At 40.5% G+C, this 18,552-nt stretch overlaps 1 protein-coding gene across 1 annotated transcript in view; it reads right to left on the bottom strand.

Moving 5' to 3' along the window:
* slc6a4a (solute carrier family 6 member 4a) overlaps positions 1-16,329 on the bottom strand; it is a 31,316-nt gene extending 14,987 nt beyond the window's left edge. Inside the window, exons 1-9 of the mRNA XM_083984518.1 lie at positions 16,171-16,329; positions 11,922-12,923; positions 9,064-9,198; positions 6,489-6,711; positions 3,922-4,060; positions 2,141-2,275; positions 1,231-1,334; positions 598-725; positions 353-465 (exon numbers count right to left, since the gene is read on the bottom strand). Of these exons, the coding sequence (XP_083840644.1) occupies positions 353-465; positions 598-725; positions 1,231-1,334; positions 2,141-2,275; positions 3,922-4,060; positions 6,489-6,711; positions 9,064-9,198; positions 11,922-12,402 (1,458 nt within the window). The 5' untranslated portion in view covers positions 12,403-12,923; positions 16,171-16,329. The remainder of the gene's footprint in view (positions 1-352; positions 466-597; positions 726-1,230; positions 1,335-2,140; positions 2,276-3,921; positions 4,061-6,488; positions 6,712-9,063; positions 9,199-11,921; positions 12,924-16,170) is intronic.
* Between the last annotated feature and the right edge of the window lie 2,223 nt (positions 16,330-18,552).

The raw sequence follows: 18,552 nt of genomic DNA, 5'->3' as shown, positions 1-18,552 counted from the left end.
GCTGATTATCAGCCTGTGATAAGAGCCTTACAGGTCTCTCCAGCTGGCTGCCTCAGAGCAGATAACCACAGGCTTACGGAGAGACAAGATCGCCACCCAACAACAGTGATATGAAAGTCCTGTCACATTGTTTTCCTTGTTTCCACGAGGACAAATAATGCCCAACACCTTCTTTATGGAGAAATGACTGCAGAAGACACATACAGTACGAGTCAAAACAGAATTAAGTATCTGCAAATATGAAACCTCTTGTCTCTGGGGCTGAGATAGTAGACAAAACACAGATGGAAATAGGGGGGACATGCAAGACAGTTCACTTTTGCATAGGAAAGAGCGACAACAACAAACTCACCGTGCTGTCCAGACCCAACATGATGATCATGAGGAAAAATATAATGGCAAAGAAAGTGGCAGCGGGCATGTTTGCTATGGCTTCTGCATAAATGACGAACAGCAGACTGGGACCTGGTGGAGAAAGAAACGACATGATGCTGAATTCATCCATGCTTTTTCCATTCTTCCAAGATAAAAATATTGTACACTTGAGTTTGAATTGTCGTTCAGTGTGTTTTGTTTTGTTTCGGAGCGACATCCCACCAATATCTTTGGCCACAACAGACACATCCTGCTGCCTCATTTCAGCCATGTATCCCAGCACAGTAAAGATGACGAAGCCAGAGAGAAAGCTGGTCAAGCAGTTCACAGAGCTGGTGACCAAGGCGTCTCTGAGAGGGAGAGGGAGGAAGTGAAAGGTTGTAATGCAGGAACATGACGTTAGAGAGGTGGACTGTGAAAAACATAAATCTAAATACCCTCTGCAAAGACTTATAACTAACTATCTTTATACAGGTTCCTACACATTTGAAATTTCAAAATGCCATACTTTTTTCAAGACCCTAATTTCCAGACTTCTCAGTAAATAAAATTTAAATAATGTGTTGCATTTGAGTGATTAGATGCATTATTCTGAATTTGTATGCCATTATGTTACAAAATAATTATAGCTACTATGGTACAAAAGCACATTAACCTAAATAACTTCAGATAAGAAGACCAAACTCAGATTATTACCCAGAAGTATTAAGAAGACAAATATATTTCCATGCAATAGTTTCCCATTTTCAATACATTTCCAGACCTGGAAATGTATAAAATCAAATTCCAAACTTTTCCATACTTGTGTAGGAACCCTGTTTATACTCTAACAATGTGTAAAATGTGTTATCTCACTTGTAGCAGTTGTTGTGAAATGGGTTGTAGCTGGCAAAGGCGAGGAGTACGCCAAATCCTGGGCCCAGAGAGAAGAAGATCTGAGCTGCTGCATCGATCCACAGCTTGAGGCAGCACAGATGGTCGATGATGGTGAATGATGAAGGGACACGGAGAAAGGTGGAGAGAATTAAGAGTAGGGTAAGAGAAAGTGTGCGTTGAGGACATGCAACTGCAAGTTTATATGTAAGGGATAATGCCTGACGAGGTGTCCATTATCAGAAATTAATGGACGACGCGGAGGCGTCGCGTCGGACGGTTGCTTCCGCGAAGTCCATTCATTTCTGATAATGGACACCTCGAAGGGCATTATCCCGCTTATACCATGGTCACTTACGAGAAAAATACATATTAAATCATTCACTCATGATTTAATGTTGTTTTTTACCGTTAAAGTCATACGTTTAACAATAAGCGGCTGAGCGGACTATTTAATACAGTAACTCTAGTCGGCGATAAAAGAAAAAAGAGAGGGGCCCGCTGTGACCGCAGCGTGCAGCCAGTGACTCTGCCACAGCCTGATAGTTGATCAGTGAAGGGAGGTGAGGTGACGGCTTAAATGTTACGCGACACAAGTTTTTCAGACGGCCAGTGCACTTCTTACCGCTTGTGTGTGTTTACAGACTCCAGTGCCATGATGCGCTGAAAAAAAGTTGTTATGGTCCGAGTGTCCGTTGCCATGGTTACCAACAAGCGTTTGAGCCAGCGCAGTAATATTTAGAACGTAATCAGGCAATTTGACCGGAACATCTTCATGGGTGTCAATTATCACTTTTTAATGGACACCCCGCAGCCAATCAGAATCGAGGATTCACCCAGACCATGGTATAAATATATATATATACTGTATATATATAAACTTCTCACTTACTGTAGGGTTAAGCAGTTTCTCCCAATCAGGTCTGAGATAATAGACGACGCCCCTCCAGGCTCCTGGAAGTGTGGCCCCACGGACGAGGAGGATCAGAAGGACCAGATAGGGAAAGGTGGCAGTGACCCACACCACCTGATGCAGAAACGAAGGAATACACACTGGTTTAACATTCTATTAAAGAGATAGTTCAACATTTTGGCAAATTGGCCAATTGCCATAATCCCTATATTTTTAGCAGTAGGTTTGTTACCTTTAATTGTCGGTGCAAGCTATTTTTAGAACGGTGGAGCAGAGCCGCGAGCTGCTCAGAGCTATGCTATGGAGTTGTTTTCGAGGTAAATTCATACAAAACAGCTGATGTGCGCTGCGTTCAGGAACAGTTTTTCATCAAGCAGTCTCTGCATTTACCTCTAAAACAACTCTGTCTGGTAACGTTCTGTTATTACCTCATAGCGTGGTGAATGTGCAGGTGAAAACTTGTCCACCAGAGCGTTTTGGTGTTGGATTGTGTATTTGATGAGTTTGATGAGGGAAACCAAGAAATCCCATGAGCCTCCGTAGCGTAGCTCTGAGCAGCTCGCGGCTCTGCTCTGCCATTCTAAAAATAGCTTGCAGCGACAATTAAAGGTAACAAACCTACTGCTATGACTATAGTGATTATGGCAACGGGCCAATTTGCCAAAATGTTGAACTATCTCTTTAATGAACTCTTGTGTCTGGCTGACACTTGCTCATGTTCAAACATCTTTCTTTTCTTTCAAAATAATATAAATAAACATAAACTACAAGAGTTTTCTGGAAGGTTTGGGTGTTGCGAACTGCAGTGTGTACTTGACGTCAATCATACAGGTTTCACCGGTTGAACACAACAACTCAAAATTGATCACACTTGTGGCTAATGTGAGGGAACATATAGTAAGCCAGTTCAGGATAAAGTCCTGTGGCCAACCCTGTATGGAGAAATGCTGTGATGCTGTGAATGATGCTGTGGCTGAGTAATGCACTTCTCATTTGTATATTTTTGTTTACAAGTGCTAAATGCATAAGATGTCTGTTTGTTTTTGTGCTGTACAAGTGCTACAGTACGTGTGAATGCACAAGATTTCTGTTTTTTGTGCTTATTTACTATGTATGTAAAAGTGCTAAATGCACAGGTTTTTTTGTTTTGCAACATGCATTTAGCCCACAGTGAACAATAAACATACAGCTTCATGTCCTGAGCATTGTGTTTTCTATTTTTCTATGTAGTGTTTAGTGACTGCTCAGTATAATGATTTTAATTCTGATTGACTTTGATTGACAACATACTTCAATTTTGAGCACATTAAACTGTTTTGAGGTGAAAGTTTGGTTTTGCAAGAAGAGTCTGAGGATCTTGTGAATGTTGCTTGAAAATTGGGGTTTGTGTTCACATTTTAGAGAAAAGGAGAGCAGCTTTCAAGAAATGTGTCTTAGCAATCGAGAAAAACTGTAATACATCAAACCGTGGAGGAAAGAGAGAGGTACAGGATGCCCCCAATTAAAAAATAAAACTTCAATATTTAGGCCTGCCAGGTCTTTCAAGGTTTGATTGTGGAGGTTTGAACCACAAACTGTTTAACTGTAAGACGGCCTTTCTAACCAACTTTTCTACCATGATGATGAATGATAATGAGGGTAAAGAGATGACAGGAGAACAACTGTCTCTTCTCTGCCTCTCCGTCTCCATCAATCCCTCCATCCATCCACTCTAACTGACACCTCCATCAGCCATGCAGGCGCCACCTTCCTTCGGTTACCTTTCCAGACGTCTTGACTCCCTTCCAGATGCTGAAGTAGACGATGGTGAAGATGAAGAGCAGGCAGAGGGCCAGCTGCCAGCTGACGGAGCCGAGCTGGTGCAGGCCCGGGGAGAGGTGGACCTGCAACACCTGGCGACTGGCGGAGAGAGGACGAGAGGGAGCAACGAGGGGACACAGAGGGGATGTAAAATGTTGGTTAGATAAAATTACATGGAAACACATGTACAGGGAGATGACATAAGAGGAGAGCACAGGCTGCAAAAACTCAAATATCTTACCAAGAATATTTGTCTTATTTCTAGTCAAAATGTCATTTCTAGTCAAAACTAATCTCGTTATACTTAAAATAAGACTCATCACATAAAAAGTAGCTTGTTTTTTCAAGCATATTTTTACTTGAAATAAGTAGAAAAATCTGATAGTGGAGCAAGTTTTTCTTCCTTATTACAAGCACAAAAAAACCTGCTTTCACTGGCAGATTTTTCTACTTATTTCAAGTGAAAATTAGTTTGAAACAAGTGAAAATTAGTTTGAAACAAGTGAAAATTAGTTTGAAACAAGTGAAAATTAGTTTGAAACAAGTGAAAATTATCAAAAAACAAGTTCATCCGTCATCAGGATAGTTCACCCAAAATTGAAATTTCACTCGCTACAAACAAGCTTGAAATATAGACTTATTTAATTTTTTTCGGGACAATTTCTCATGTCGGGGCTTCAATACAAGACGGACATTACATACGAGCAGCATGGAGGTATTTGGATTTTTTTGGTGTGTCTTTTTGGACGAAGAAAGTTGGTATCCATTGACAACCGTCATATGGACATGCACTGCTATGCCGAGACCCCCTGTAACTCAGAGAAGGCAAATTTCAATTTTGGGTGAACTATCCCTTTAATTTTTAGGTAATGAGTCTTATTTTAAGTGGAAAGAGATTAGTTTTGACTAGAAATAAGACATTTTGACGAGAAATAAGTCAAATATTCTTGGTTTTTGCAGTGAAGAGGGAGTTGCAAAATCAAGGAGAGGAGGAAGAAATTATAGGGGAAGAGAAGAGGAGGAAAGGAAAAGGAAGGTAAAAGTGAATGGGAAGAATCATGCCAAAAAAACAATGAGAAGTGACAGAGCAGCAAAAAGTAAGAATACAAAGATGGGATGTTGGAAAAAGCAGAGGAAAAGAAAAGAGTGTGGAAGGAAGAAGATGTGATACCGAAAGGATAAACAGACGGAAAAAGAGAGATAAGACAGGGTGCACAGAGGAGGGGAAAAAATATATCCAATATACAAATGATAAAGCCTTTTTCCTTGACATATGCAGCACACACAGACCCACAGCTCATGATACTGTATATATCTAGTTAAAATTAAAGTTCAGCTGAGGTAAAAAAAAAAACAGCGAGACCAGAGGACCTTGACTGACTTATAGCTGATTTATGTCAATAGACGAAGGGGGTTAAAAAAAAGGTTCTGGAAGAACAGTGGGGTTAACATCTGGTCACAGGTTAAGCACACAGAGCTTGGACGATAAAGCAGAGCCATGATTTATGTTGAAAACAGGAAATTCTGGCGCCAGACTCTGACTTATGGAATTTGTTACTGTGAAACCTGTATTTGGAAAAGTCAACTACGGATAAACCGCGAATCTGTCTCGTTGGACACACATGGACGCGGTCTAGCGAGCAGCTGATAAGGCCAACACGGGCAGGAATAAGAAAGACCTTGTTTTGACACACAGACCTCACATTTTTAAGTACAGTAAAATACACTTGTGTCAGGACAGACACAGACACTTTTTAACATCCTGGCCGACCCTACCATGTGAGTTACAGTGTAAGCAGCAGCATGCTTAATGCTTCTTAAACCGTCAATAAATGCATTGTTTAACTCAGTTAGGAATGCGAGGTATCATTTCTGCATCAAAATTTCCTCATCCCAATTATGTGACGTTTGATTGACGGATGACGGATCCAATATCAGTGGCTGATTAATCGTGAGCAGGCTGACGTATAATCCGTGCGCCTGCATTATCCAATGCGAAAAAAAATACCACACTTTCATCCCGGATTTAATCAGAAATAGAATTTTAAGAAATTTATTTTCATAAATTATGTGATAAGTGAGTATTTTGTCCTCAAATTTACTAATTAAGATGTGCCATTGCAGGCTTTTTGATCCTGAATAATAAAGCTTGTGTATACCCTATACCTTGTATCCGTCTCCCACTGACAATAACTATCCTACAGGTGCTTCAGTGGCACATCGTACATGTATGACTATTTCAGTGTTATTCATTGTACTTCTGACCATCTCAGAAGACCAATATTCACTCTTTTTCTGAAAAGCTAGCCTCCCTACAATGTCTTCACAGTCTGTGATGGGAAGTGGATTTTGGAGAGACTGCTGGTGGTAAATCTGTCAGGACTCTTAAACACCAGAACCGACCCTGCGATCGCTCTCTGGAAGTCATCCTCCCTCCTCCTTCACTTGACGTCTGTCTCTCTCTCTCTTTCTCCTTTGTGTAGCTTGCCTCTGTTACTCCCTCTACATCGGACTTACATGCACTTACGTATAGAACTCCTCGGCGGGCGAGGTGGAGGAGTTGGACCAGGACACGTTGCGGTCCGTGGACAGGTACTGGTTGCAGTTGGCCGTGTTCCAGCTGTTGGTGCAGGTGGCCCAGGGCAGCGTGGGCCGGAACGAGGACAGCAGGTAGTACAAGGCCCAGGCCATGATGGTGTTGTAGTAGAAGGCCACGTAGAGGGCGATGATGCAGATGGCAAAGCCGATCCCTGGATGAGTGCAAAACAAAAAACATTAAAATCCTGAATGATGAACATGCAGTGGTGGACAGTAACGGGGTAAATTTACTTGAGTACTGTACTTAAGTACATATCCAGAGGATTTGTACTTTACCTGAGTATTAGATTTCTTTGGTACTTATTACTCTTACTTGAATACATTTCCAAGACAAATATTTTTACTTTTACTCGAGTTCATTTCTAGGAAGGCTGAAGTACTCGTTACTTTCATGTCTGCTCTTTTTTTTTTTTTTTTCTAAAATCCTATTGGACACAAGCTGTGTTTGTCAAAGAAGGAAACCCTAACCCCTAAAAGCAGCACATCAGTGCAGCTGCTTTCAAAGAGTTAATTCTCAGAAACAAGAGTTAAAAGGTCCTTAAATTAATTTAGAAAAAATTATAGTAATTCATTGATGTGAAAAATTAGAAATTTACTCTTACTCTTACTTTTACTTAAAGTAAATTTAAAAGCATGTACTTTTGGATACTTAAGTACCTTTAAAAGCAATTACTTTTTTACTCTTACTCGAGTAACATGACGACTGAGCTACTTTTACTTGTAACGGAGTAAATTTTGACCAGTAGTATTTGTACTCTTACTCAAGTACTGGGGTCGAGTACTCTGTCCATCTCTGTGAACATGGATGTACATTTCTTTTTTGTAATTTATTTTCTATTGACACTCCGAATCAGCCATTCACAACATATACATCATGTGAGCATACTTCTCGCATCTGTTGTCTGCCCTAAATGCCGAAATAATATTTTAGTTTATATTCAAGTAATGAGAAGAAAAACGAACAACTATAACAACAACAATAACTAAATTAAATAAAAAACTATGTACCGATAGGGAGTGATCTTTCTCATATATCATAGCCACTGGTTTGTGAAAATAAAATCTGGCCTATGAGGCGTGACATATTTGACCCAGTTTCCCCAATATGATGTGAATTTCTCCAATTTGTGATTAACAAAAATTGTTATCTTCTCGAATTTTATAAATGTCCATTGTGATATACATCCATATATTTGAAGTTGGGCTCTCCTGTTATAACCATTTGGATGTACATTTACACTTTACTTGACGCCTATCTCTAAAACGCATTATAACCATACTTATGAGTTATAATGCAGTTATAGCACTGTATAACTATAGTTTTAAACACTCATAAATGATCATAATGCTTTATAACAATAATTATACAACAGTTAGTTCCGACCGGTCCCAACCGAGCAATTTGATTGGACAAGAGACATTCCACAGTGCTGATATACAGCACTGCGACTTTTTACAGACATAATCACTCCGCTTTTCAGCTGGACAGGAGCTAAGTCAGAGCCAGCTCCCCATACAGGAGCTGCCCCATCTCTCTGCTGCTGCTGCTGCTGCTGCTGCTGCTACTGCTACAGTTATAAACGGACCTGAACATTAAAACCTGGACCTGACACGGTGTGATTATCTGCGGCACTCGGCCTGCGGCCTCGTGCCTACGACCGAATCACAGCCGTGCTGATATACAGTACAACAGCACTCCCTCTCGTGTGATATTGCTTAAGCATAACACACTACAGTTTAAAGCATTTTATCATGACTTATAAGGTTAGTTATAAAGCCTGATGATAATTTGTGTTTATATATATAGTTATACACGTCTATAAGCCAATTATAACACATTATAATTATAACGCATTATCGATGTGGTCATTGTCAGCGAGTTACTAACAATTATAACGTATTATAATACCTCACCTTATAAGTCATGATAAAATGCTTTATAGTGTGTTATGATTATTGTTATAAAGCATTATGACCATTTACAAGTGTTTATAACTATAGTTATACAGTGTTATAACTGCATTATAACTCATTATAAATATGGTTATAATACGTTATAGAGATAGGCGTCAAATAAAGTGTTACCGAAATTTCACTTGTCAAAATTCAGACTAGTGTCACAGCCACTCCCCAGACACAGCTGCACCTACAACATCTTTGGTGTTTTCAAGCGAATTCAAGTTGTTATTGGGCAAAGTGGGTGACATTTCCAAACAACAATAATTTACATACTATCAAATTTCTGAGCATCTGGCATTTGGCATGGAAATGTGACAATTTCCATAACAGAGAGTCAGTACATCTCACTAGACGTACAAGATGTGAGAGATGCTCTTCACTGGAATCGTAGTGATGGGGACAAGAAGGTTAAATGAGCTGTCTCTCAAACTCTGGCAGCTAAATGTGTTTTGTTTTTTTCTCTTGGTCCCCTTTCTCTTCTTCCTTTTTCACTCAAGCCATTTCTTTATTGACTGGTTTCTTCTCCAAGTGTTTCCCTCTGTTACCTTTAAAAATGGGGCAGATATGTTTCCAGATGGAGATGCAGCCACTGCGGTGGTACTGGCCGAGAGCCAGCTCCATGTAGAAGAGAGGCACTCCTCCGAACACCGCCATCAACAGGTAGGGCAGCAAAAAGGCACCTAGACAGAGGCATGGGGAAGATTTGGGGAATAAAAGAGAGGCCATTTACAGTAAAAAATAGGAAATCCGAGTGGAGGGAAGTGGGGAGGGAGAGAAAAAAAATGCAGGGGCAGATGTGGGAAGTTGAACACATGGAGAAAGTGGGAAGAAATTGAAAGGAAGAAAGAGTTATGGAAGAGTAAAAAGGTCGACTACACTCATGGGATATGCTACTTGTTCACACTCCATCTGTAACTCTCAGTAGTCCTCTCAATAACTCCCAATCAACAAGAACCAAAAGCATTAAAAAGCACTCTGTAAAAATCATTACAATTTTCAACAAGTACCTTGTCATTTACATAGCCGCAGTCCATTCAAAAACAACAAGGAATTGTTTTCCCAGTTTTATATTACCCTGCATTTAATGTGCTCCGGGTCATTTCACTTAAATTCTACATTGACAAATACTAGTACTACTGCGACATTGGCTTTGTTATTGCTAAGTAAGTAAAGTATAAAAATGATGAAAGGAGATTTAGAAAACCAAACACTAGAGAACAAATAGAGGAGCAGCAGGGTGACGGCCAGACCTTGGGACTCTCCAGCCTAAGAGTGCGATAACACATCTCCCTCTTTCTTTCTCGCCATCAGATTATCAACCTATATTATGTGCATGCGTGCATTTGTGTATGTAGATGTGCTGGTGGTGTGTGTGTACATGTGCGCTTGTGTCTCTTTGTGACATGAAAGGAAAGATAAGGGTTGATTGAGCAGCTGCCTGGGAGACAGGTTATTAAGCAAGGAGAAAGAGACTGAAGGCGTTCTCATAAAAAAACCACAATTAATACTGTTGCCTCTATCAAGTGTCTCCCAGTCCCCATCTCTACCTCGCTCCATGAGAGACACACAGAACACAGGAAATTACAAAGATTTTATTATTGCAAATTCAATAAAAGCAGAAAGGGAGGCCCTGTTTGCTGCTAGGTGAGGACTGTGTGGTAACAGAGGGACCACATGGACCTGGTTACAACACATTCTCATCTTGAACTAAGTTCAATAAAGTGCTATTTATAAACAACTTTGTTAAAGGGATAGTTCAACATTTTTGGCAAATTGGTCCATTGCCATAATCCCTATAGTCATAGCAGTAGGTTTGTTGGCTTTAATTGTTGGTGCAAACTATTTTTAGAACAGCGGAGCAGAGCCGCGAGCTGCTCAGAGCTACGCTATGGAGGCTAATGGGATTTCTTGGTTTCCCTCATCAAACTCATCAAATACACAATCCAACAACTCCACAACGCTCTGGTGGACAAGTTGTGACCTGCACATTCACCACGCTATAATAACAGAACATTACGAGACAGAGTTGTTTTAGAGGCAAATACAGAGACTGCTTGATGAAAAACTGTCCCTGAAGGCAACACACATCAGCGGTTTTGCATGAATTTGCCTCTAAAACAACTCTGTCTGGTAACGTTCTGTTATTATTTCATAGCGTGGTGAATGTGCAAGAACAAATGAGCAAGATGGCGCGGTTCAGCCTAGACGCCTACCTGATCGCTACAGCACAGTCTGGGGGGTGTAGTCAGGATTTCATTTCACTGCTTGTTGTAAGTGTACACTTTAACTATGCGTGTGACAAATAAAGAATCTTGAATCCCTTGAAAGCAGCTCGCAGCTCTGCTCCGCCGTTCTAAAAATAGCTTGCACCGACAATTGAAGGTAACGAACCTACTCCTAGGACTATAGGGATTAATGGGCCAATTTGCCCAAATGTTGAACTATCCCTTTAAGTCTGGCAGATCTTGCACATCAACATCTTTTTTTTGTCTGGACCCAGCTGTACTGATGATCTACCAGCGATAGCCTCCATCTATCTCCATATTTAATGATGGAAAAAGTTACGGGGCAGTAAACTGACTTCCCTCAGCTATTGCGAATTATAGTCAATTCAAACCATGAAAGAGCCTTTAGTCCCTGAAATCCTGTTTACTTTAGAATGGGATTTCATGTTCTCTTATCTCCTTTCTAACCCGCTCCTTATCTCCACCACCCCCCCAAACCCATTTTTTGTTAAAGGGATAGTTCACCCAAAATTCAAATTTCACTCATTATCTACTCACCCTCATGTCGACTAAGGGCTGGGAGAAGTTTCAGAGTCCTCCGTTCCTTCTCGGAGTTACGGGGGTCCGCGCAGCAGTATTTGTCCATATAATGGTTGTCAATGGATACCAACTTTCCTCGTCCAAAAAGACACGCCAAAAAACATCCAAATACCTCCATACTGCTCGTCTGTAATGTCCCTCTTGTATTGAAGCCCCGACATGAGAAATTGTTCAGAAAAAATTAGTATATATAGTCTATATTTTAAGCTTGTTTCTAGTGGAAGCTCCCAGTGTCTCAGTTCACTGCTCTTCCTGTGTCTTTCTCTGTGACACGGAACAATTTCTCATGTCGGGGCTTCAATACAAGAGGGACATTACAGACGAGCAGTATGGAGGTATTTGGATGTTTTTTGGTGTGTCTTTTTGGACGAAGAAAGTTGGTATCCATTGACAACCATTATATGGACATGCACTGCTACGCCGAGATCCCCTGTAACTCAGAGAAGCCACGGAGGACTCTGAAACTTCTCCCAGCCCTTATAGTCGACATGAGGGTGAGTAGATAATGAGTGAAATTTGAATTTTGGGTGAACTATCCCTTTAATTAATTAATTCAAACATCCTTTTTGCTTCCTCACCTCCTCCGTTCTGGTAGCAGATGTACGGGAAGCGCCAGACGTTCCCCAGGTCCACAGCATAGCCGATCACGGACAGCAGGAAGTCCATCTTCTTGCTCCAGGTTTCCCGGGGCCTCTCCAAGCTGGTCTGCTGCACCACCAGAGTCCTGAGGCCCGTCGTCAGCGGCGCCGCGGACGACCCCGTGCCGCCGCCGCCGCCAGAGGAGGTCGTTGCCCCAGCGGCCACAGTCCCCGGCGCTCCCTCCCTGGGGCTTTGAGGGTTCGACGTAGTAGTGAAGCCGTTGGACACTTGCTGAGAGCCAGAGGTCTTGGGTCCGAGGCCGTCGACCAGCATCAGTCGACCGTTCTCCTGCTGTGTACCTTCCTCTCCTCTTCCTCCGACGACCTCTTCTTCGCTCCCTTTGTCCCTGTCTCCCTCATTCTCGCCCTTGTCCGTTGTTGTTGTCAACATGCTGGTCATCATCATCTCTTTTGTCTCCATTGTGGTTGGTGTTGATGATGATGTTGTTGTCGTTGTCGTCGTTAGCGAGGCAAGGCAAGGCGGTTAGGTTAGGTTAGGGGTGGAGATAGGTTCTCAGTGATATGGCGCCCATTAGGGGAACAGAGGGGTTATAGGAGGAGAGATGGGGGTAATTGTGCCGTAGTGGTGGTGTAGTAGTGGTGTAGGACAGATGTTGGGGGGGGAAACCAAACCAATGTGGGGGGTTGTCCTTCTTGGACAGGTAAGAGGAGGAGAAAGGGAACAGGAGAGGAGAGCTAAAAGCAGAAAATGGGGCCAGAGTCAGGGGAGTCGTGTTGAGCAAGAAGAGGCTGAGAGCAGACAGAGAGAGGACAGAGAGAGGAGAGAGGAGAGAGGAGGGGAGAGGAGATGTGTTTGAACAGGATGTGGCCGGCAGAAAAGTTACAAGAATCTTGGATCTTCTCCACAAATGGTTGTTTTGTCTTTCTCTGTGACACTCAGCGATGATGATGGGATGGGACACACACAGAGAGATGGCCACACTGCAAAAAAAAACACACACACACACACACACACACAGAAAATACACACAGTCAAGACTCTGAGTTGGAGTCAAACTATGGAACTATCAAAGTAATGAATTGAAGACCTGTACTTATGTTTTCCAAGCCAAGAAAATGCTAAAGGAAATAGCAATCAGAAATTATGACAAAAGTAGCCAATGATTCTTGTAGAAAAGTCAGCTTGAAATGCTGTTTTTTGTTTTTCAGTGGTGGACAGTAACGGAGTAAATTTACTTGAGTACTGTACTTAAAGGGACAACGAGGAGTTTTGGAAAAGCAAAGCGTTTTCACACTACATTTATGTAATAAATTCAAGTCATTTAATTCTTTGACCGGCGCAAGACAGACTCATGTTTTCATTCATCAAGAATTAAAGTCAGAGGTTCGAAGACGATCACATACCGTCGTAGTTCTGACCATAAACGGCGATTCGGCGGCGATATTCTCATGACTCGCCACGAAACCGAAAGTAAAGAAACGCTGGTCGGCTCGACCAGCATTTCCACCACCACTAATAATAACAAAATAACGATAGAGACAAAACGATATATTTATCGAAATGGAGCCATTAACAAGTGTGGGTAACGTAGATTCATCCACATTAACGTGATACTTTTTTATAACCAAATAGAAACTCCTCGTTGTCCCTTTAAGTGGCTACATATCCAGAGGATTTGTACTTTACTTGAGTATTAGATTTCTTTGGTACTTATTACTCTTACTTGAATACATTTCCAAGACAAATATTTTTACTTTTACTCGAGTTAATTTCTCGGAAGGCTGAAAAGTACTCGTTACTTTCAGGTCTGCTCTTTCTTTTTTTTAAGCTGTGTTTGTCAAAGAAGGAAACCCTAACCCCTAAAAGCAGCACATCAGTGCAGGTGGTTTCAAAGAGTTAATTCTCAGAAACAAGAGTTAAAAGGTCCTTAAATTCATTTAGAAAAAATTATAGTAATTCATTGATGTGAAAAATAAGAAATTTACTCTTACTCTTACTTTTACTTAAAGTAAATTTAAAAGCATGTACTTTTGGATACTTAAGTACCTTTAAGAGCAAGTACTTTTTTTACTCTTACTGGAGTAACATGTCGACTGAGCTACTTTTATTTGTAACAGAGTCAATTTTGACCAGTAGTTTTAGCTTGTTTTGTTCACATTATGGTAAGACTACAGTGACTGACAGATATGCCAACTTGAAGCTCTGTTTCTGTTTGATTGGTTGTTGTTGTTGTTCTTCTTTTCTTTTGTTTTGTATGTTTTATGGCAAGAATGTTGCTCAGTGACAGATTTCTAGAATAATTAGATATGTGACTAGATATAATTGTGTAATTGCCTTGGTTGGAATAAATACTTTTACGGTAAGCTTGTGCAGATTATAAAGTCTTCCTGTTTTTCTACACATGCCGCAACTGCCTGAATCACGATGATTGATGGAAAAAAGTTTTGAAATGCACCATCAAGTCACGTCAGTCATGTTCTTGCTTCGGGTAACGCAGATATTGCAAGAAAAATACACTTCACATTGAAAACTCTAGGAAATCAAAAGGGGGATTGTGCCGGGACATGCCAATTTACTTGGAATTGTGTTGTGTTTTTCTCATCGCACGCTTTCTCTCAGTTGCATAACCTGTTTTCACGCTTATCTGATAAAAACCATAAAGTAGGGAGACAGAGAATAAAGAGAATAAATACAAGCACCAGCAGCATGTGAAGGCTGAAAACACTTAGAATGATAAATTAAAAAAACAAGCGTGAAAATGTGGTCAACAGATTGTCACACTGAGTGAAAGACACTGAGAAAAAAAATCGAAATATCAAAGAATAAATGTCGACATTATTATTTTAGATGTGGCATGCAGACAAAGCAAAGCAGGAAACTGAAATGAGCTCATTTACTGTAATTCAAACATGGCAGATGATGATGACTTTGTAAAACCAACTGTTTTTAGCCGCAATCGGTAATACTATTTTATGCTTTTAGAAGACTGGATTTCAGATATCTGCAGACAGTATGGAGACAGCATAGTGGGAGTGAAGCACATTAACTCATAATTCATACACAAGACCATAAAAACCTACATCTCTGTCAACATCAGTGCATGAAGTGTTATTCCATGTCAGAATCCCTGAATAAAATACCTTTTTATCCAGTTTTGTGAATTATGTGAGAGCACACTGAGGCGGAGGGAACTTTAAATACTTGGAGTACGAATTACTCTTTAGCAGCTTCATAGTTTTTAACAGTGGCAATAAAATTACAGGTACAACATTGTTTGCAGCAGAAAATCTACAAATACTTAATGTGCGACCCACAAAGCTGTCATATGAGTAATGGCTCAAACTGAGAGATATGTTTGAAAGTGGATTAGACTGTTTATAGTGTTACCTCAATTAGTAATGAATGCCAGAATGCAGGAAGACTCAATTTACATGGAATGCCATTATCTTAATTAAGAACGAGTGTCCAGCTGTTTTACACGGCACGATATCCACATCTGACGACCACACAATCAAAACTCCTGTACCTGGACTCTAAGAGGAAAACACTGACTCAACAACCGCACAAATATTTTTTTTTCTGCCTATGAAGTCTATGATGCATCACAACGTAAGATTAAACTTCACAGAAATCTGACATCTCTGCCTGAGGGACGGCGACTTCAAAGAAACGTGAGAATAAAGTGAAAGCTGCTGCTCATTATCTTGATCTTATCAAAATTTACATAGCTGTAAAATGTCATCTTCCCAACTACAGTAAAGTCACAGATATCTGAATAAGTCATGCTGTATCAGCTGTCACATTATACCTCACAATACAAATAAAGAAAGCAAACAGTGGTAAATAGCCTTAATGCAAGTGTCATTACAGTAACCAGTCTGAATAAAGTTTAGTTTAGTTAACCTTAAAGTAATAAGTTATTATCATTTTTTTCTTATATTTTTCTGTTCCACTGCGTAGACTTTAATAAAGAAAGAGATAACATCAAGATTTCCTCATAGATTGACTGAAAGAGGACATGCATGGAAAATATAATCACACATTATTCAACAACCAAAATTAAAAATGTGGGCATTCCTTCGAGCAATTCATCCTCTCGGTGAACTCCGCTTAAACCACAGACAAATCATTAGTCGCCGCACTCGCACTTCTGAGGTAATTCCCTTAAAATAAACAGCACAGTATAAAGGGCAGCAGTATTTCATCCCAATCCACATCGTACATTACCTAGTCTGGAGATGGTCAAAGAGAACAAGTCGAACCTGTGGCGGCTACAACTTGCACAAAGAGCAGCAGCAGCAGCAACTTCTACTCAAAACTCAAGAGAATCCTGTGGTGTTGCAAAAAAACTTGCCAGAGAAACGGTGTGCAAGCAGCACACATCACGACACTGTGTTTGCCCATTGAGCTCTCAAACCTCCCTCATTTCTCTCTCTCTCTCTCTCCCTCCCTCCCTCCCTCCCTCTCTCCCCCCTCCTCCCTTGTTGTCCCTCTCTCACTGACTTGCAACCGCGTACACTTGCACACACACTGCACACACACAGACGCAAGGCCGTGCAGACGTACAGTACAGTATGCAGAAAGAGAGAGAGGTGGATGCACGCGCCCAGACAAAGAAGATGCAAGGGGGGAACATTATGCGAGCACAGACATGCACACTTTGAAGTTTTGTTTTGATAAAGTGACAATACAAAGAGCAATAATGAACTGTGGAACAGCTCTGAAAACATTGTGGGCATTAACACACACACACATACACACACACTGCAGGCAGGGGAAGTCCTACCCATGAGTAGCTGTCCTCCTCATAAACTCATAAAGCTTCCACTTTTTTTTTTTTCAAATTGAGGCTATTTAGTAAAGCTGGACTAAGCATTTTAAACACAAAGGATGTATTCAGTCCAGTTATTCCTTTTTTCTTTTCTTTTTTACAGTGTAGATTGTATTTATTTGCCTAATTAACTTGTATTCTGATGGAAACCCACCACATTAAAATATAAAAGTTGTCAATGTCATAGATTAACACTTTTTAAAAATGTTTTCGGACTAAGGAAGCACTGACATGGACAGGGAAACCCCGATCAAGGTGGTAAAACTTTACAATATTCATGTATCTGTAATGCTGAATAAACTGGAACTTTTGCATAATAAAAAAATAAATAAAGCTTCCACTTTGCTCTCATCCTTCAATCTTTGCTCCCTCCTCTCACTTCTCCTCCTCTACTTTTCAAGTTCTTTCCTCATGTCATCATGCACACCTGCTAAAGAGAGATTAGGCTTTTGCTTCCTTGACCCCTGTTCCCTATGAACTCGCTGTGTTTCTTTAAACCAGTAGATTATTTATTTTAGACAGTACCTGCACCCACAGATATAGATTTTAAAAAAACAAACAAACACTATAGACATTTGAGACAAATGTAAACCAGGCCACAAGTTTTTTTCTGTCTGTGTTGAATCTTGACTCGAGCACACAGACAGACATGAACACCAGACAAACAAAAAGCATGCATGAACGTAATATGACTTTCTCACGCATACCCATAAACTATATTTGCAATCACACGTTTGAGTTAGAGCCATCCCTGTTATCATTTATGAAATGTTGAACGAGTAATTAAACCATATTTCACGGTGGAATTTGAAAGTTCCCCATCGTGAGCCGTACATCAACTCGGGAGCGTTTGCTTCTGAAATCCCCACGAGGTCCCAGAAGGGCGTCTGTTCAGTGTATCTTTTACTCTAAAACAACTCGTAAAGCTTCGGGCTCTGTGCCAGCTTTGTAACCTAGCTGTTTTTAAACAGAGACCAACACCCTATAGTCCGGGATAAAGACGTCTGGAATGGTTGAATAAAATGTGCTTATCAGAGTCTCTGGCAGCTCTTGGGGGGGTTTCCTGGATCATTCTTGGACTCTTGACAGTTGTAGATTTTCAGCATTATTAGCCAACTTTCCTGCTCTTATTTTAATCTCAATGTGAAATACCTGATAGAGGACAGAAGAATGTGCTATCTCACCCACACATGGCTTCTTGAGTCTTATCAGAGCTCTCTGGTAGAAATAAAATATGTAATGGAGATGTAATGTTTTTAAATCACCTCAAACGCGATTTAGTTTTTGTATAGTAGTTTCTTACTGGCTAGCATTTACACCGATATAGAGCCACAATAAGCTAATATTGGCCCATATATCAATAAATAACAAAGCTATAAAAAATATAAAAAGATACAGACATATGATTACATTCATAAAAACAATGAATTATTGAATGTAATTAGTGTCACTGTTACATGTTGTAAAAATACAGAATGAAGCTTCACCTCTGGTTCTTGTGCCATAATCAATTCACACAACCAGTGTCATTACAAGCAGCTAAAAAACAGGCAAAAAGTGATTAAAAATAGTTAATCTCTTTAAAGGTATAATACTGTATGTAGGAATTCCCCCCATCTAGCGGTGCGGTTGCATATCGGAACGTATTCTTGATGTTGCATTCACGTGAAATGGGGCAGACGTCAGACAGACAACAGACGCTGCATGTAACAGGATAAACAAGCCTCTATGTAAACAAGTGGTCCGCCAGCACGAGGCAAAACAATACAGGCGTGACA

Source organism: Trachurus trachurus (assembly GCF_905171665.1).
Source record: "Trachurus trachurus genome assembly, chromosome: 13".
Lineage (NCBI taxonomy): Eukaryota > Metazoa > Chordata > Actinopteri > Carangiformes > Carangidae > Trachurus > Trachurus trachurus.
This window is presented reverse-complemented; position numbering and strand designations above follow the sequence as displayed.